This window comes from Delphinapterus leucas, chromosome 2 (genome assembly GCF_059928025.1).
Source record: "Delphinapterus leucas isolate spDelLeu-1000000601 "Yukka" chromosome 2, BTC_Dleu_Yukka2, whole genome shotgun sequence".
Taxonomy (NCBI): domain Eukaryota; kingdom Metazoa; phylum Chordata; class Mammalia; order Artiodactyla; family Monodontidae; genus Delphinapterus; species Delphinapterus leucas.
Genome location: NC_143130.1, coordinates 25,315,630 through 25,335,682, shown reverse-complemented (window position 1 = coordinate 25,335,682; position 20,053 = coordinate 25,315,630). Strand labels below are relative to the sequence as shown.

The 20,053-nt window shown below is 47.7% G+C and overlaps 2 protein-coding genes across 10 annotated transcripts in view; one reads left to right on the top strand and one right to left on the bottom strand.

Annotated features, from left to right (window-relative positions):
- Window positions 1-12,329, bottom strand: part of ANKRD16 (ankyrin repeat domain 16) — a 28,506-nt gene extending 16,177 nt beyond the window's left edge. Inside the window, exons 1-8 of one of the 6 annotated variants that reach the window (XM_022580217.2) lie at window positions 10,951-11,606; window positions 8,841-9,061; window positions 7,282-7,324; window positions 6,445-6,570; window positions 4,165-4,273; window positions 3,516-3,677; window positions 2,334-2,412; window positions 967-1,308 (exon numbers count right to left, since the gene is read on the bottom strand). In XM_022580217.2, the coding sequence (XP_022435925.1) occupies window positions 1,127-1,308; window positions 2,334-2,412; window positions 3,516-3,677; window positions 4,165-4,273; window positions 6,445-6,570; window positions 7,282-7,324; window positions 8,841-9,061; window positions 10,951-11,270 (1,242 nt within the window). In that variant the 5' untranslated portion in view covers window positions 11,271-11,606 and the 3' untranslated portion in view covers window positions 967-1,126. Of the gene's footprint in view, window positions 1-966; window positions 1,309-2,316; window positions 2,440-3,515; window positions 3,678-4,164; window positions 4,274-6,444; window positions 6,571-7,281; window positions 7,325-8,840; window positions 9,062-10,950 lie in introns of those variants that run through there. The other 5 variants (XM_089906553.1, XM_089906554.1, XM_022580218.3 and 2 more) reach the window with 5 other exon arrangements.
- The window catches only part of FBH1 (F-box DNA helicase 1), a 45,287-nt gene continuing 37,127 nt past the window's right edge, over window positions 11,894-20,053 (top strand). The window contains exon 1 of one of the 4 annotated variants that reach the window (XM_089906548.1): window positions 11,894-12,013. In XM_089906548.1, the coding sequence (XP_089762674.1) occupies window position 12,013 (1 nt within the window). In that variant the 5' untranslated portion in view covers window positions 11,894-12,012. Of the gene's footprint in view, window positions 12,014-12,183; window positions 12,329-18,182; window positions 19,307-20,053 lie in introns of those variants that run through there. The other 3 variants (XM_089906549.1, XM_089906552.1, XR_016391930.1) reach the window with 3 other exon arrangements.

Below are 20,053 nucleotides of genomic sequence, written 5' to 3'. Positions count from 1 at the left end.
TGACTCAGAGGTCCCAGTCGTGTTTCTACCAGCACATTTACCTGGTTGTTAGGGATAAAAATCAGCCAGCACCACCTGGGAATAACAGAGAACTGGACATTCCTACTACTTGCCCAGCCTGGCACGATGCTGAGAACGGGGGTGAGGGTGTGTGATGAGTTCTTACCAGATGACACTGAACGAGGGGACTGCGTCTTGCTTGTGACTGATGAGAACGCTTTTTTAACAGATTGACTTGGACTAATAATTATTATTTGCATATAAAGAAAAAAAGAAAAGGAAAAGAAACAGGAAAAGAATCCAAATGCCTGAGGACTCATCCTTTCTTCAATCTGTTTAAGTTGCTACAAAATTTTTCAAAGTTACAATGTCGAGTGTTTCACTTCTGGACAGCCACAAGCTTCCGTGGGCAGGTGGAAGGTGGGACAGGAAATGTGACCTGTGGGACAAACCCCATTTTTCAAATGAGGTCGTGGAAAGGCTTTGTAAATATCTTCAATGCATTTTGAGATGCCTTTATTATCCAAAGGGAGCCAATACAGAACTTGTCATTAAAAAAATAATAACCTCAAGATTAAAACATTATAGCTCAAGGAGCAGTGCTTAGACTATAGAAACGTTTCCATTCCTTGTAAATGTCTATGTAAACAGATCCCAGCATTTCCTTCCAGGCTTTGAAGCCAAAAGTTAAACCATTGCAATGCCAATGAAAAGCCCATGAAAGAAGAAAGTATACAGGCCAATTATGTTTTACCTCTCAAGGCAATAGGAACTTGCTATATTCTAAATATTATTATCATGGCCTCACCACACACTCTTGATTATAAAACATTTCACACACATACATAACAGTATGTACACTGTATTTTCATGCTTCTCTAAGGATTCCAGACACCGACTTCATCTGACTCCACTGGAAGGGCAGAAAAAGTGAATCAGAGATTATGGAAAGATTCCGATCGTGCGGTGTGCAATCATACAGCCAGGAAGACAGACGCCTCATCCCTGGGGAATCCGCCACCAAAGCGGGGAGTGCAGGAGAGGGAGGGCAGAAAACACTGGCTACTGGCCCATTTCACTGCATCTGCAAACAGATTCAAGCAGCAGGATGTGCATTACTGTGGGTTCACTGTTTTCCTCTGGAAACGCCCTCAGCTGTTGCGCTGTGGTTGAAGCACTGAAGGATATCCGGACTCTGTGTGAGCTGCTGAGCCAGGGCGCCCGTCATGTCCAGAGAGTCCCCGAGCCCAGAGCACAGGAGGAACTTGACGCAGGCCGCGTGCTGCCCCGTGCAGGCCAGGTGCAGGGCTGGGTGGGGACAGAGGCACCCAGCTCAGTGCATCAGCTACAGCAGTACTGACTGGGGAGCAGGATGTCCCTGATAAAAACACTGACTCTTTCAATTGCACAGATTTCATAGTTCCATATTCTTCCCTATGACTTTGCCTATTCTGGATCAAAACATTTTTCCTTTTAACCTGACTTGGTCACAAATGGTTTTAAAAGTAACAAAACCAACTGGAGAGAATTTGAGAGACTTGTCTAAAACAACAAAGTAAGTTAATGAGAAATAGGAGACTTTAAATAGTACAGAAGACATTTTCAAAGTTTTGTGAATTCTCTGTGTAAGTAAAAATATCACCATGAGTAAGAATGACGTAACAGAAAGAAAAACTGCTGACACATCTTCCCATTCTGGTTAGAAACTGGCGCTGAGGGTTTCTGATGTGCTGTGAGCCATGATCCTGGGTCCTGCTCCCCTGTCGTTAGGAGAAAGTTTGTGTCCTGGGACTTAGTGACCTTCCTCTGCAGCCCTGGAGTGAGTTGTGAAGCATCACAAGGTCCTACTTAACCCTTGCAAGATGGACACTGGTGCACAGAGTGCTACTGAGAAGGTTTATTCTAAAGTCCAAGTCTAAGAAATTAGCTCTGAAAATATCTTTCTGAGCCCGAAATCTAAAAAATTATAGTGATTAAGGTTTTAAAATACATTCCGTAGAGAGAAGACCTATGAAGAATCTATGTAACACCTGGGGAGCTGGTGTGATCATGGATTAAGATAGAAAGTGCTTTGATTTCACATACGTTGTGTGGTTTAAAATAATCAAAACAACAACAGTAATACCAGCAGCAGTAAGGAGTAGTAGTCATCATCGTTACCATGGTAACAGCAGTAATTCTATAGCTTTGCAAATGGAGGAGGTGCTTTTTTAAGGAAAAGTTGCTGAGCTACTAGAGGAATAATATTAAAAGTGATGATTTTAACATAGAAGTCCATTGTTTACATTCAGTTTACTAATAATTTTCAAAGCACGTGTAAAATGAGGTCATACCTGATCGATTTCTTTCGTCCTTGGCGTTGATGTCGGCACCCAAGGACAAGAGTGTCTGGATTGTGCTTATGTGTCCTTCCTGAGAGTTGAAATAAACGTGTTACCACTGTAATGACAACAAAAGCGAGCCTTAAACACAAACTCTAATGCACATTAGGTGCTTTTTCTAAAATACTCGACTGCTGAAACTGAATTTTCATATCCAAAGGAAGGCTCGTCACATTACTCTCGAACTTCAGCATGAATCATTGAAGATGTAGGTGACGCTTAGTTATTAGAATACAGATGATCAATTTTGTAGCCAAATCACTGACCACTGTGGTTGGGTTTCCCTCAGTGTAAGGAGTATAAATCTTGTGATTTACTCAGAAAGCACAATTCTAAATCTCCCAAACACACTCTTTGCTAAATCTTTAGGGGAGAAATAAACTGGAAAAGAGCGTAACCTCCCCTGGATGGGATTATTATCACAGCTGGCATTGTCCTTTGTGAAGCAATCGATATACCTTTGTCCAGCCAGTTAGCCTGTCAGTACCTGCTGAGACTGAAACCAAGGCTGCAGGTTCAATCTTCCCACTCGCTTTTATCCCCGTGGCCATAGACCATGCTCTTAGCCCACCCTCAACTGTATACCCACGTTCTCAAAGGGGGAACACAGGCAGGGGAGTGCAGTTCACCAGAAAAATGTTTATTCCTGTTGCTAGGAAAACAAGTAAAGGCAGGCGGCCAATTAAAGATAGTGGCTACTTTTCTAGCGAAAACTTTTGTGTGTCTTCAATACTTCATACATCAGAGAGCCCAGTAAATGCAATTCCCTTTTCTTACTTAAAGAAATCTTCTGAAATCCAGTAAAAGGATAAGGAACTAGGAATTTCATACGATGGATTTTTACGGCTTCAAATAACATTATTCCTGAAAACAAAAAAGGGCAGGAGGGAACACAGAGCCCAGACATTACATGGAGTAAAGGGCTCTTCTCAGTTTTTACCCAGAAACAAATAAAGGCAGGTTTCTATTTAAAGGGCCACAGGGCTTTAGAATCATGACCATTTTAAGAGTATGTCATGGGCAATTTCTTTTTTCCATAGAGATCGAGCAAAAGAACCACGACTACAGGGTTACTCATCAACAGAGTTAGGCAAGCCTAAGGAAGCAGGAACACTGTTCTGGAAAGAAACAAACCTTAGCTGCGTAGTGAAGTGCTGTGAGGTGGGTGGAGGCTGCTCTCACATCTACGTTGATGCCAAGCTCAGAGACCAAGAATTGGACGGCCTCATTCTGCCCAGTGACTGCTGCCCGGTGGATGGCCTGGGCCCCCAGGGAGTCCTCAGCAGAAATGCAAGCCTAGAGGTTGGGAGAGACATGAACAAAGGTAAAGAGCAGAGATACCTGGGTCCATGGACTTCTGACATTTTGGCAAAACTCTGTGGTCTACGTACATTTTCCTGGGCACATGATACATACAAAGCTTTTGTCAGATTCTCAAAGGATGCTCTAACCAAAAAGAATGGTTAAGATTCAACGCTGTAGGCTAAAGTGCCAAACAAATAGAGTTACTGGGGAGAGTCTGTTGTTATTACGAAACAACTACTATTTATTGAATACTTATTTTGCTAACTGCTTTATGTACATTATGTTATGTAATCCTTATAGTAACCTTGTTTTACAAATGGAAACACTGCTGCTTAAAGAGGTAAAGGGGGCCTCAGAAGGGGGGATGTGGCAGAGCTGAGATTTGAACCCATGATCTGAACAACAATGTTTCCTGTTTATCCCATGATCTAAAACTTGTAGGAAGAACTAAAGGGATAAAACCAAACCATTTCTATACCTTGTGTTTTTCGAGGAGCAGCCTGGCTACGTCGATGTGTCCACACTGGATGGCGTCCATGAAGGGTGTGAGGCCACACTTGTCTCTGCAGTCTGGTTCATACTGGCACCTAGAGCCCAAACACAAAGTAACAGCTGGGAACAGTCACCGCTTCAAACCCAATGGTGCTGACTCCTGACCACCTGCCTTATAGATGATCCGTGAGAACCTGGAGTGCTCGCCCTCCTTCCCCACCTCAGTATCTGTACCGAGCTCTTCGAGAGCAGGTTGGTTTCCCAAGCAAACCCTCTCCTCCTCTAAGCTTCTTGTCACATTTTAGGGACCGTGATCTCTCCAGTTTCTCATGCAGAACATTGAAGTCACCCCTCATCCCTCATAGCCAATCTATTACCAAAACCTCTCGATTCTACATCCAAAATATTAAACAAAACTGTATCCTTGTCTCCATCTTTGTCTTCACCCCTTAAGACCAAGTCAACAGGGACCTCCCTGGTGGCGCAGTGGTTAGGAATCCGCCTGCCAAGGCAGGGGACACGGGTGCGAGCCCTGGTCTGGGAAGATCCCACCTGCCACGGAGCAACTAAGCCTGTGTGCCACCAACTACTGAAGCCCATGTGCCACAACTACTGAAGCCCATGCGCCTACAGCCCATGCTCCACAACAAGAGAAGCCACCGCAATGAGAAGCCCACGCAAGAGGGATATAGGTATATGTATAGCTGATTCACTGTGTTACAAAGCAGAAACTAACACACCATTGTAAAGCAATTATACTCCAATAAAGATGTTAAAAAAAAAAAAAAAGCCCTCACACCACAACTAAGAATAGCCCCTGCTTGCTGCAACTAGAGAAAAGCCCATGTGCAGCAACCAAGACCCAATGCAGCCGGGAAAAAGAAAAAAGAAAAAAAAAAAGACCAAGCCAACAGGCAAGAGCCTCCTACCCATTTTTCTCTCTTTGGTTCCGGCCCAGCCATCCTGCTCTCACCACTAACAGAGTAATCTTTTCACCACGTAATTCGGGTACAGCCTCTCCTGGTTAAAAGCTTTAACTACTTCCCAACCACAAAGGACAAAGCCTAAAACCTCAACATGACCTCCCATGGTCAGGATTATGTGGCATCCACTCACTTCTCCGGGATCCTGGGGCCCCTCCTCCCTGTGCTTAAGGTGACCCCCCCCCCTTCTGTCCGGTCCCACTTTCTTCTCGGTCCCACAGCCTATCTGTCCTCCTTCTTCTGTTCCTATTGCTTCATGGTCCTACCTCCTTCCATTCCTACCCGTCTTCCCTTCTCCCCAGTCCTCCCTTTTTCCGTTCCTACCTTCCTCGTGGTCACACCTGTCTCCCCTTCCTCTCGGCCCTACCTCTCACCTGTCTCATCTTCTTCTGTTCCTACCTTCAACGGTCCTGCCTGTCCCACCTCCTTCTGCTCCCCTGGGTGCCAGGCTCTTTGCTGCCTTTGCACTTGCTGGTCCCCTCTGCTTGGAACATCCTAGTGCCATTCTTCACCTGGCCACTCCAAGGCATCCTTCAAATCTCAGCTTCAGGAGGACCTCAGAGGCCCATCTTCTCCCCCAGATCTACAGGATGACCCCTGCTCCCGCACAGCATTGTGGACTTTCCCTTTGTAGTATCATCACCATTTGAAATTTTATGACATTTCTGTGATTGTGTGTCTATACTTGGCTTCCACACTAGCCTGCAGGCTGTTAGGGAAAGAACTGTGTTAACTGCTTATCACCCAGTGCTTAACACACACAGGAGGTGCTTAGAAAACATCTGTTGAATGAAGGAAGGAGTATTTATGACTGCAGGTATACAGTCCCAACGCATAGGAGGCAAGCCCTACACAGTGATGCTTTCGGGGCACTACATTAGGCCTCCTCCTCTTCACTCATCGTCTCCTAGGTAACCACTTCCATCCTATGGATTCAATCATCACTTCCATGTTGACGAGGCCCCCTCCTGTATCTCAGCCCACACCTCTCTTCTGGGCTAAAATCTGTGTCTAACTGCCCGCTGGATGTCTCTGCCTGGGTGTCTCACAGGTACATGTGACTCAACATGCCCGAAAGTGACACTGCCAGCTTCTCCCCAAGCCTGCCCCTCCTCCCCAGGTGTCATCTACCTCGGCAGGTGGCACCAGCACAGCACCAGCTGCTTAAACAAGACACCTGGCCATCATCCTGGACTTGTCCTTCTCCCTCATTCCGTCTGTCCCTTTATTCACCGAGATCTGGTGATTCTACCTCTCAAGTGTCTCCAGACCTTTCTCTTCACCCTATAGTCAGCATCGTGGTCCAGCCACCACCATCTCTCCTGTTCAACTGCAACAGCCGCCGGACTGCGTTCACAGCACCCACGCTTGCTCCCCCTCCAATCCATTCTGTTTTGCAACCGGGGGATCTTTGAAAAATGAAAATCTCTTATTATTCAGTGGTATCTTATATGCTTAGCACAAGATCTGGAATCCTTAGATGGTGCCCAGTGTCCCACTGGCCCTGAATCGCCCTTCCTCTGCAGCCTCCCCGTCACTCTTGGGACACAGCAAGTGCCTATCTTCTTTTGGTCTCTTCTGTGCACTGTGTTTGTCCCCGGCCCTGAGCATTCACGGTACTGTCACCTCTGCCTGGAATGCCCCCTCCACCCTGCCCCCATTTTCAGCCTCCTCCAGGTCATAGCATCAGTGTCACTGGGGCCGAGATCCCTCACCCCTAGGCCACGTCCCATGCTGTTGTGGGGACCTCGCAATTCCCTGTAATGCTCATCAGACTCACACGACGTGGGCAGCGTCTATCTTCCCTGCCCGTCTGTGAGTTCCGTGGGTTGGGGGGGAAACCGCATTATTTTGCTGCTGTGGTAGCCCCTGCGCCTGGTACAGTGAGTGCTGAGTGAGTATATGAATGTCTGTTGAATGAACAGATAAAAGGCCAATGTTTCCCCAGGTTTGTTAGCTATTTTTGTTTCACCTTCTTTATCTGCTTAAGTCCTTTGTTCGTGTCTGTTTTGGTACCTTAGATTCTTTATGAACATTTTGTCTGAGCTCTGATATTATGCAGCACTGATATTAACTGTCAATTAGCAAATATTTTCCTTAATCTGCTGTTTTGTTCTTACCTCTGAAGAAGCACCTCTACTGCCTCTGAACAGCCATGCATTGCTGGGTGGAGAGAGTTGAGAATGAGAGCTTTTTAGCACAAAAATAAAATGCTTCTTCCCTCCTGGCACCTCTCTGTGCCCCATCCCTCTAGCTGTAACTTCCAGGAAAGAGTATTAAGTTAGGTACACTGCCACCGCCCCAGAAAAAGACAAATTTAGCTCGATGAGTGGTAAAGAGTGATGTTTTCACTTAACAGGTACAAGGCTCACACTTGATTATCTTGTCTTTATGAGACTCTGATGGCAAACATTCAATCTTAAACCTGCCTCCTCGCTTTCGTGCTACAAATCCCTAGGACCAGTCAGTTTTTTCCCAAGAAATGTAAAACATTTTAAGAGTAATCCATGACAAAATAACCAGGAATTTAATTCTCCTGCTAGAAATAACTATCCTCTATAATAAAGATTTCGAGGGAGTTCCCTGGTGGCCTAGTGGTTAGGATTGCGAGCTTTCTCTGCTCTAACCCGGGTTCAATCCCTGGTCGGGGAACTGAGATCCCACAAGCCACACGGCGTGGCCCAAAAAAAAAAAAAGATTTTGACTATCTACTCTCCACTGTTTTGTGTGAATGACTGGGTACTGACTGTTTCTCCACAAGAGCAGGGTAGTTCGTCAAACAATTCACGAGCAGAGAAGTTTTTCCACTCATGTGCAAAGTTTTATAAAGGATTCTTTAGTCCCTAACAGTGGCCAGAATAACTGTGTGCCTATCTCCTCAATTACATCATGTCACAGGTATTGATTTCAGAGAAACCTAAAAGCCCTGTATTCTAATTCAATGTGCTATCCAGAGGGCTAAAGATTATGTTCTAAACGTCTTGACCTGGACTCTTGGTCTACTTAATGCCCCTTTTGTCTTATACCGTGGTGCTTTTGCTTTCAACTAAGATAATCTACAAATAAACAGTTCGGAGTTAAGGATAATTACTCCAAACAATGAAAATGGTAGTCCAGATTTATATTCAACATTGTCACTAGATAAGTCACATCCATTGAGCCCTGGTATTTAATTATAAGCACCTATATTTATTTAAATGGACAGTACCATAGTAGGTATTACTGAAGATACAAGGAAATAGTCCCCTTTCCTTTTGCTTTTAATAATAATAATGTCAAAATGGTTGTGAAAATAGCAGCTGTAGCTGTCCCGTGCTCACTGTGTGTGGAGCACTGCACAGAGGGCCTTGCATGTGCCTTAATCCCTACGACCTTGTGATACGGGCATCATCATCATTATTTTGTGGCTGAGGAAACCTGCTCAAGGGACTAAGTTCCTTGCCCAAGGTCAAAGACTTAGTAAGGAACAGAACCAGCCTACCATCTAACTGGAGAGGAGAAGACAAATGTATGTGAAAAGTCACCTAAAACAAGAAAGAAGAGCATGTTAAGGGCCCGGTGACACTGGTTTTAGAAACTAAGTGTTTGCCAAAATACCCCAAAGCTGCTCGTATGCCTTGCCATTTCCCCAACCCCTCGCTCCCTGGTGGGTGGCATCCCGCACAGCTCCAGGTCATACCTGCCGTGTGCAGCGGGGTTCTCCCAATCTTGCTCTCTGTCTTCCAGGCAGCTGGGCAAACAGCGAGCAGGTACTGGAGGATCAGAGGGTCGCCTTCTCGGCTGGCAATGTGGAAACTGTTCCAGCCATCTTTGTTCTTCAGCAGTGGATTGGCGCCATGCTCCATGAGGTCCTGGACCACCTCAAGATTCCTCCTTGTGCAAGCCATCATCAGAGGAGTCCTAAGATCAATCGGGACAAGCTGTCAGACGGAAGGGCAGCTGAGGCATTAGAAGCACTCGACCAGGGCTTCAGAAAAACGCACACCCTTGGCAGAGACGGAAGACCTAGAGGACTCGGGAGTCTGGGAAGCAGGAAAACAGCTTTGGCTGGCAACTTCCCTGCCTGTCGTGAGGGCCCTGGGAGAATTAACAAGGGGAAAATGATTGTGACGTGGGCGCCCCTACAGGTGGGGAATACTGAGGAGGCAAAGTTGTTTCTGAACTAGTTTTTAGTATGGCACTGAATTGGAACAGAACTAGTCAAAATCACAGACAGTTTGTGCTTAATATTTGCATAAGAGGTACTCTGCTGGACTTATCCCATTCACCTCAATCAGTAACTGATAATTAAACTGTTCTGAAAAGGAGTTAAAACAGAGCAGATGACAAAGTGCCTTGCCATAAGGAGCCTACATTGGTGGAGCAAATGAAACGGCGTGATTACAATAAGGTTCTGAACTGATGTGTGTCCACAACTATGGGACAGTGAACTACATCACTATCAACTCCTCTTCTCCCACATCAGTGATTTGTGCTTCTGCCTTCTCATCTGCTATGACTCTCGGAAGCAGGGGCAGGTCTTGTTTACCTCCTGTCCCAGGGGCTGGCCCAGCTGGAGCTCAACATAACTACATGGGTCTCAGCCAGGATCTGTCCTCTGAGACTGCTTTGATATTACTTAATTACCAACACTATTTTGATTTTTTATTTTTGGTAATGTGGTAATGATAGTGAATGAGAAATCAAGAGGGAGACACCCAGATAAATGAAGGCTGGAATCTTCAAGAAGTGCTTCACAGAGGGAATGAATCCAGGGAAGGGACTTGAGAAAGCCAGCAAGGTGAGAACAGGCAAAAATGTCTCACTGTAACTGCATTTCCTAAGCACACAATCAAATGAAACGTGCCCTTTTAACGGTTGTTTGGGAAGACTGTTTCCTTACCCATAGAACTGGATAAGCATAAGAAAATCAGTTTTGTGCTTAGTCACAGCCAAAGTGCAAACCTCAAAAAGTCACCAGGTCTACGCACCCCGCCCCCCCATGCCAGTGGGCAAGATGCACTTTGTTTAGCTATCTGGCTGTCTGATGTGTTCCTTATTTATATCAGATCAGGAATCCCTTGTGGATTCATTCAGGAACTTCATTATGTTATGCATCTTCAGATGTTCATAACCTCTAAGGAGGTGGACAGACATAGTACTAAAAACGATGTGGATCTAACACAATGCAATTACTTTGTGTGATGGTTACAGGTGAGCATCGTTGACTGTGGAGGTGGTCATGCAAGGCTACACGTGATAAAATCACACAGAGCACCCCCCCGACACACACATGTGTACGTATAACTGGTGAAATCCGAGTAAGTATACTGATTGTAGCAATTGCGGTTCCTTCTTCTTGTTACCTTACTGTGGCTGTTAACATGTTAATTTTGGGGGAAGATGGGGGAAAGGTGCATGGGACTTCTCCCATGTCTTTGCAAATTTCTGAGAACCTATAACTACGAATTTCAAAGTATAAAGTTAAAACAATGTCACTGGTGAAGTAATCATTTAGCTACGTGTTCCTAGAAGAACATCCCGCCCTGGGGCTCATGCTATACGTAGGACATACAGACAATTTGTAGTTTGCTTATATTCTATCTGATCATGTACTTTACTGTTCTCTGCTCTATCATGGGAGGCAGTCTGGAACAGAAGATCGGAGCAGTTAACCCCATAAGGGTAGCAACAATGTTCTGCTCAATAGGGTAAGGCTGAGGGGCTATGGCGTGGAGGCCGACAAAGGAGCGGGAATCTACGATTCTGCGGGGAATGGTGAGGGTCTCTCCGCAAGTTCCGCCACCTACCAGTCGGCCTTCTTCAGGCAGTCGACCGCGGCCCCTCGGCCCAGCAGATACCGCACGCAGTCCCGGTGGCCCATGGAGGCAGCCTCGTGCAGAGGCCGCTTGTAGTCTCGGTTGGCGGCCTCGATGTCCAGGTCCCAGGCCTCGACCAGATAGGCCAGGATTTCCCGGCGGCCGTGGCGCGCGGCGAAATGCAGGAGGGTGTCCCTGGCCGGCCCCGCGCAGCCGGCGCCTCCCGCAGCCCGCAGCTCCTCCCGCAGGGCACACAGCCGGCCTTCCTGCACCAGCCGGCACAGCCGCCTTGGGTCCGCGGGCGCTGCCATGGCCCCTGGCTCCGCTCCCGGCCCGCCCCCGCCCCCCAAGGGCCCTCCTCGACCCTTCCCCCGGACGCCCCCGGCCTCGCCCTGCAGGCTTGGCCCCGGGCGGGCGCTCAGGTCTCCGGCTGACCACGCGCCCCGCTGGCCGCCGCGAACGCACGCTCGGAGGCTGCCGCCCGCGCTGGCTTCACTTTCCGGCGAATCATTAGGTGAACCGCGTGACCGCCGCTGCCGGTCCCAGTCACAAGCAGAGCGGACCCGCGGGGACGGGGTTGGGCCCGCGCGTCCCCGCCCACAGCCCCGCCCACCGCAGCCTGCCCCGCCCACAGCCTCGGCCCCGCCCCACCCCAACTGCCGCAGCCCCTCAGTGGGTTCCCGAGCTCGGAGGAACTCTGGGAAAGTTTCTGCTCGCCTCTTCCGCCCTAGCGGAAGCACGGACGGGGCGGGGCCCGCTAGCGGTAGCCACCCCTTCTCCGGGTGCGCGTTTCGATTGGCCGCCAGAGAAGTCCGTAAGCACGCCCCCTCCGCACGCGCGTTTCAATTGGCCAGGGGCGCATTCCGTCAGCGCTGGCGGCGGGCTCTTCCCAGGGCTGCGGCGGGGGCGGAGCTGGTGGAGGAAGTCCGCGGCCTTCTCGGGCTCGCGCTGCCCGGGGGATGCTGGGACTGGGTGTCCGGGCGGCTCTGGCCCGGCGGCGGAGGCGGCGGCGGCGGTGGCGGCGGCGGCGGGGTCCCCGGTGTGGAGCGCCATAGTGCGTGAGGCCGACGGCGTGGAAGTGGGCGCGGGCGGGCCCAGTCGTGTGGACGCTGAACCTTTGTGTTCCTCAGCGGGTCCCGCCTCAGGGGGTCCGCGGGGGACTGGGGGCCGGGCGCGGGCGCAGAGGGGCGCGGGCCGGCGGTGAGGGGCGCGGCGGGGCGCGCGCGCTGGAGGCCGAGGCGCCCTGGGACGCGGGGGCGCGGCGCTGCTCGGCGGTGTGGGAGTCGCGGAGACGTGGCCTCCGCTGGGGGCAGTCAACGTTTCCTTTCCTTCTGCTCTGCTGTTTTGACCTTGGGCGAGTCATTTTATGGTATCCTTTTGCCTCTTTCGTTTGCAGTCGCCCTCCCCCTAACCTAAGTATTAAGAAAATTAAGGTGATGTGGGAGGGCCTTGAGCGGGTGGAGGGTACTTGAGGTCTGAGCAAGCTGTGTGGGGTGACGGGAGACGTGAGGGTAGGTGTTGAGTTTTTTACCCAATCTTCCTGGATGCTCGTCATTTAACCCTTCTGGTGTTTTCAGTTCCTTTAGAGATAAAATGGGAGCAGCTGCTATTTGCCAGGCCTGGAGACAATTCTGCTTTACATCTTGTATTGTACTCTGGTTTACAAACCACTTTACATTAATTATCTCATCCGCAAACAACCTTGTAAGGAAGGCATCATGACAGGTGGGGAAATTGAGACCTAAAGAAGTTAGCGATTTTCCCACGGGAGTACAGCTAATAAAGACCTCTGGAAGGAAGGGTGGTAGCCCCTGGTGAGGGTCTGCTAGTGCTTGGCACTCTGCTCAAATAGATTAACGGAGATAAAATGAAAAAGACCTCTAGTACGAAAACAAGCTCATTTTACTTGTGAGCGGATTGAATTTGGTTAACTGAGTGTAATATGGATAATCATCAGAGATAGAACCAAGTCCAGTATAAGCTTTGCCAAAGTTATTGTCCCCTTGTATTTTGCCACTTCCAAAAAATGGAAGGTGTAAAAGTGCTTTGAAGTGCATCAAGTTTTAGGACATGCCAAGCATTGGTCTTAACGCAGCTGTTGGTGTTGGTGCAAATGGAAGTTGAGGTATCTGGTAGTTTCACACTTTTTGTTGTTAATCCCCCTCCACATCCTCATTGCCAGTGACTCCACCTTCTCTTGCCTTACGCCTCCAGCTTCCTTGCTTTTAAAAACAAAACGTTTGCAGTATAGGACAGTATTTTAAATTCAGATGATTGGTTATTTAACTGGTATCCCACATGCAGTTCTGCCCCTGCTGCCTTCTTTAGGAGCTTATTTTGGTCTGCGTCCCCCTTTAGATAACTAGATGACAATGTATGTTAACCTGTCCACAGCCCCTGTGGTTCTCTGGAGCAAAAGTTTGGTGTAGAGGGGACAGATCTTGACAGTAAGCTAATAGATGGAGCTATACTGGGGTCTTAAGGTTTCCCAGTTGGTCTGCTCATTCCTTTTTGTGCAGGTGTTTGGAATTTGTGGTGTGCCCTGTAGTGACTCATTTCGCATGTGGCCTTCATTGGCATTGTGATTTGCTGCTTGGCTGTCCTCTTTCCTTTATCTTTTGTTGTGTTTCGTGGTTCCAGTGTCGTGATCATTTGACATGTTTTGTGACCTGTGAGTGTGTGAACACCAAACTTGGTATTGGACTTAGAACTCTAATTTCAGATTTGTTGTCATCATCTTTCTCTGCCTGTCATTCCCCTCTATCCTTCCTAGGCTGATTTTATTCGAAGATTGAATGTGAATTCTGTCTTTGCCCATCTGTCAGTGGAATCATCTGCTCTTAGAGCATCTCACCAAAGCGTCTTGAATCTTATGTCTCCAGTTGTCACTCACAGACGTTTTGAGGACAAGTCTCATATCTCAGAGTACCTCCCGGAGCTTAACCTGGCATGCTACAGATAATTTTAAAACAGAACAAACAGCCATTTTCAAAACTGAAAGCTTTCATTTTCCCTTCATTCCCGGAAGAAGTGATTAAAACGAAAACACGATTTCTCCTTTACTCTTTAATGTGGTTAATGATGTGATCATTGAGCTCTGGCTAGAAACGTCAGTTACCTGTTTTGTTTTTTCTCTTCCAGTCTCACCAGTCCAAAAAAACTTGTTAGGCTTCACTTTCCCCTTCTCCCTATTTTTGCTGCTGTTGCCCTTAGGCCTTGACCACCTCTTGCCTTGGTTGGTAAAGTGACTTTCTGCCTTGTTTTCTTGACAGTCTGCATGTTAACTCATCCTCTGCCTGCCTCCAGAGTTACCATTCTAATGTGTAAATTTGGTTGGCCATTGACCCTGCTTAGAAAAGCGAGATGATTCGCCGAATTGCCTACATGATAAAGTCCAAATTCCTTGGCATTATATTTAAGGACATTTATCCTCTGTGTTTCCAAATTCTTTTCCATCCTTTTCCACAATCCATGAGCCTCTTGTTCTAATGAAACCCGGCTTACCGGCACACCACTGGTGTGCTATTTCTCTGTGTTTCTGCACACACTGTTTCTTTTGCCTTCCCCGATCCTACTCATCTTGCAAGGCTGAACTCTTCATAAAGCCTTTTTCATCCTTCCTAACTGGTCACTTTTCTTCATTTCATAAGTGCATTTGTGTAGCACTTATAGTGCCTTATGTATAGTAATTTGTGTGTGTTTTGAGAGCTGCCTTATGGACAGGTGACATCATTTGTTTTTGAATCCTCAGTGTTTCAAATAGCATTTGACCCCAGAGATGCCAAGAGAGGAAGCCCTCATGGTGTTTATAATGAATCTGGGAAATCATAGATACTTAAAAGTGGTTGTGGGTTGAATTGACAGTAGAAAAAAGCCTTTCAAATCTATAAATTCTAGTCTGTAAGTAATGGTTATTTTCTTGTATTTCCGTTCTTCCCCTGTTCTTTCTTTTCCTTGCGAGAAACACGTAGAAAAGCTCTCGCCGTCCTTGTTTGCTGTAATAAGTGAGTGCTCTTCCAAGGGAGGAGCAGGTGTTTGTGGGTGTGAGGGGACCTAAGTGAGGTTGGGCCTGCGAGCCTGGACCTTTGGGTTTGTAGGGAAGCAGGATGTAGTGCTGGCAGGGACCCAGCTCTGCACTGAGAGTGAGGACTTGGATGTTGTGTTTCCTTTCTGCCTTTGCTTCTTGTAGAGCTAATGGGGACAAAATATTTGGAAGTTTTTTCATTTTGAGTGTACAGTATTTTGTGATATTTTCCTTATGCTTGCTATTTTCTAAATACTTGCTATCTTTGGTTATGGTGTTCCACAGTGATTTCTAAAAAGGGACAGAGAAATTAAAGCTGAGGTTTTTAGAAGCTGCTTTGAATATTTCTGGATGTGGAAGAGAGAATATTACCTTCCGTAGAAAGAACTCTGGCTTGAGGAGTCAGAAGACCTAAGTTCCATCACCTGAGCCCCAGTGTCATCCTGGCACAATTGCAGGATTGTGCAAGGATCAGATGAGAGTACGTGAAAGAACTTCCAAAAGCTGTGAAGCACGTTGGACCTATAACATAGTGTAGGATTTCAAAGCCAAAGAAGACAACCTCATCTTCTTCAGAGGGAAGTGCCGTAGTTGTGCATTTGTTCTTTTAATGCATTCATTTCATTAATATTTATGGAGCAGTGAGTGTTGGGTGCTGGGGCCGAGTGCCTTGCTCCTCCCACCAGACTATAAAGCTTTCAGCCTAGGGGCAGAAGACATGTTAATACATGCTTAAACAATGATTAAGAAGACGTTAATAAAACATACTGTAGGGACTTTCCTGGTGGTGCAGTGGTTAAGGATCCGCCTCCCAATTCAGGGGACACAGGTTTGAGCCCTGCTCTGGGAAAATCCCATATGCCGCAGAGCAGCTAAGCCCATGCGCCACAACTACTGAGCCTGCGCTCTAGAGCCCACGAGCCACAACTGCTGAAGCCCGCAGGCCTAGAACTCATGCTCCACAACAAGAGAAACCACCGCGATGAGAAGCCCGTGCACCGCAACGAAGAGTAGACCCCGCTCGCCGCAACTAGAGAAAGCCCACTCGCAGCAACGAAGACCCAATGCAGCCAAATAAATAAATTAATTAAATAAATAAATTTTAAAAACCATACTATAGTAATAGTAATAATTTGTATATAAATGACTTAAATATAGTTGTACAGATAATTGTTGCAGGTCTCTCAGAGACATACAGGGTGGTTTTATTACTACAGAGTGCTGCCTGGGTTGAATGAATACTTTCTGTCGCACTGGAGTTGGGGACCAACACCGTTCATGTTGCTCAGATTGGGCTCTTAGTTCTCTCAGGGCGCAGTTTGGCCTGTGAAGTACCTGCTCCTGGTAACGATGGGCCAGCAGTGGGCACCTTTGCTGTCTCACCAGAAACAAGAGGATGTCCGCTTGATCTGCACGGAGTCCCTCGGAGAAGGGCGGGAGGCTTGTGGGGAGCTAACAGGACGAGGTTGGGTTTCTCTAGATTAGCAAAACCACCCAGCTGGGTTCTTGTTATGAGCTGTTTCTCCAGTCAGGCACCTGTGCTGGTGAGTTATCTTGATTTTTTTTTTTAAATTGTTTTTTAATAATCTTTCCTTCCAGGAATTGTAGGCACTTACTATCTTCAGCTTGTCCATTTAGGTCTGTAACCTGTACATTTTGGAGGCCTTTTGTTTTTTCTTTTGTTTTTGTTTTTTTGCGGTATGCGGGCCTCTCACCGCTGTGGCCTACGCCACTGTGGAGCACAGGCTCCGGACGCACAGGCTCAGCGGCTGTGGCCCATGGGCCCAGCCGCTCCGCGGCACGTGAGATCCTCCCAGACCGGGGCACGAACCCGCGTCCCCTGCATCGGCAGGCGGACCCCCAACCACTGCGCCACCAGGGAAGCCCTGTTTGTTTGTTTTAATTAATTAATTTAATTTATTTTTGGCTGTGTTGGGTCTTTGTTGCTGCGCACAGGCTTTTCTCTAGTTGTGGCGAGCGGGGACTGCTCTTTGTGGTGTGTGGGCTTCTCTTTGCGGTGGCTTCTTTTCATTGCGGAGCACGGGCTCTAGGCGCGCAGGCTTCAGTAGCTGTGGCACGTGGGCTCAGTAGTTGTGGCTTGCGGGCCCCAGAGCGCAGGCTCAGTAGTTGTGGCATACAGACTTAGTTGCTCTGTGGCATTTGGGATCTTCCCGGACTAGGGACCAAACCCGTGTCCCCTGCACTGGCAGGCAGATTCTTAACCACTGTGCCGCCAGGGAAGTCCTGCAAGCCTTTTGGTATAAATTATGATTAACAAATGTAGGGGAAGAAGGGAAGTGACTTGGTGTCAATTTCAAATGGTTAGGGTAGGTGTGACTGCAGTAACAAACAGATCCAAACGTGTAATGACCTCGCAATCCAAGCTCATTTCTCAATCCCATAACAGCCTTGGGTGGTTGCAGTTTTGTGTTTGTGTGTGTGTGTGTGTGTGTGTGTGAGTGAGCATTGTGCGGGAGGAGTGGTGCTCTTTAAAGCAGTTATCCGAGGACCCAGCCTGCTGGAGGGTCTTCCTTTTCGAATGTTTGGCCTCTAAGATTCTCTGGGGTCACCCTTCCCTTCTCTGGATGGGAGCAGAGGACGGAGGAAGGAGCAGGAGAGGCTTTTATGGGCCAAGCCTGGAAGAGGCGCACATCCTTCTACGCACATTCTGTGGGGCCTCCAGCTACCAGCACGATGGGGAAGCGTGGACCAGCCATGTGCCAAGGAGGAAGGGGACTGACAGTCTTCACCACGAAACCAGGAGCACTCCATTCTGCTTTGTGTGACTTGTTTTTTAAATTGTCTTGCAATCAAGAAGATGACAAAATGAAGCTAGGCGGATTACAACAGAATTGAGTCATAGCACGTACTTCTCATTCAATAAGCGTTGGAGTAAATAACTGTTATTTGCACAATGTCGTGCTAAGTGCTTTGAGGAAGAAGCTGATGAGACATGTTCCCTGCCTTTTCAGGGCTGGTGGTCTCATACAGGTTTAGTGATGATTGTTCCAGGAGGGCTGAGGAGAGTCTAATCTCCAGCAGTGTGCCTGACTGGGGGCGGGGGTGGGTGGGACAGATCATCATCAAGGTGAAGAGATCGGTGATTGACAGAGGGCCGCACTCCAGGTGATCGCCACTTCAGAGTGAGATGCAAGGCTGGGACCTGCACCTGCGGTCCGGTGAGGCGTCTCTCTGTGAGAGGACCATCACAGAAAAAGCAGCGTGGGAATGAGCAAAATTCTGTTTGACAAATGGTTTTCATACTTTTCCAGTGTTCTTCTTTCATCACATCTGAGGGATGTGACACATTTCTGTTAGTTACTGTGGTAGAGTCTCCAAGGGTACAGATACCCACTGTGGCCTGGAGATGATTCCGCTGGGCCTCTGGGGCCTCACGTAGTTTGGTTGTCATCTCCCTCCATCCCTTTAACGGTGCACGTTCCTCACCGACCACTTTAAGTTTGCTTCTTGAAGAAACGCGAGCAGCTTCTAATAGTGCCCTTGGAGAGCGATGCAAAGGGCACCTACTGCTCAGAGGACGGAGGAGCAACACGAGGTTTGGGGACTCAGGGAAGCAAGAAGTAGCATTTGAGCATCTTTATTTTGATAAAGTTATATTTGAGCTGCTGGTTTAGAAGTATATTAACAAGAACAGAAGGTGGTTAGAATTTTACTGTAGTAATTTTAAATAACTTCACAAGAACATTGGTGCTGTTAAAATGTAGGCATCTTTTAGGAGACTCAGCACGGTGTGGTCCACGTGTAATTCTGAGCTGCTGGGCTTTGTGAGCCTCTGCATGGGTGTCGCTAGGTACTTTCATCTGTCTTGTCTGGTTCAAACCACATGACTGTGGTGTTAACTCCACATGTTAGCTTGTCAGGGTCCTCGTTGTGATGAGAAGGGAACCAAGGCTGTTAGGGAGGAGGTCTCCCGGCTCCGGATCCGAGTGCATCACACAGCCTTTGAGTTAAGTGCCTTGTTAACTCCGGAGACAGGTGCGGGGGCCCCAGCTCCCCGTGCAGTGAGTCACAGCGCTTCATCTCTCAGAGACCTGAGAGGCAGAAAGAATAGTCTCGGTTTCTGACCTCTCACTGAAGTCAGAAAAGTAAGAACGTAAAAGTGCTAGCTCTGCCTCCCAGATGATCAGTCAGGGCTGTGAGGACCATTCCAGATGGACAGTGTAGGCGGCTGTGCTGGTACCCAGAGGCCAGATGGCCCAGTGTGGGCACCTCTGTCCCCAGCTGCTAGCCTTTGCTCTGTGATGGCTTCATGCAGGACCACTCTGGGCTGTACCAGGACTCGAAGCAGAACGCTTCCTGCAGGTCTGTACCAGCGCCAAGGTCCTGGGTCATATGAATTAGAGGGTTTGATATTGTTAATCTTATTCGTTTGTGATTTTATCTATGGAACCTTCTTTAAATAAGATACTCTCTGTTGATAATTTTTCTAGACTGTTTCCAGTTTTAATTCTGGACACTGTATTTGCCAGCTTTGAAACAGTTGGGAATGTTTGAAGAGAAAGCAGAGATCAGTCTCATATCTGGGATCTACAGGGTTAGTGGGTTTATTGGCTGGAATTCTTCAACTGCTTCTGTAGTTGACCCAAGTGTGTTTGGAGCACCTGAATTAGGGGCCAGTATTCGTCAGTATAGTCGTTCCAGGGTTTCTGCAGGGAATTCGTTCCAGGACCCCCTATGGCACCAAAATCTGAGAGGGCTCAGGCCCCTCAGAGTCCACCCTGTGGACAGGGACCTGTGGATCCCACATCCGCGGATTCAGCCAACCACAGGTGTTGGTGTTTTTCATCTGCGGTTGGTGGAACTCGCAGGTGCGGAACTCACGGATCCCAAGGGCCAACTCTGTTCTGCAAGGCCCATTGTAGCTTCCTTATGTCTTCTGCCAGTCAGCCCAGAGGTCCCCATTCAGACAAAATAGCAATTAGGTTGTTGGCTTTGTAATATGAAGAATTTTGAGCAGAAGAGGTAAACTTTCGTGTCTTATTTTTAAAAAGAATAATCAGACTTCAAGCTTTTTTTTTAATGTGGAAAATTTTCAAATTTATTGTTTTA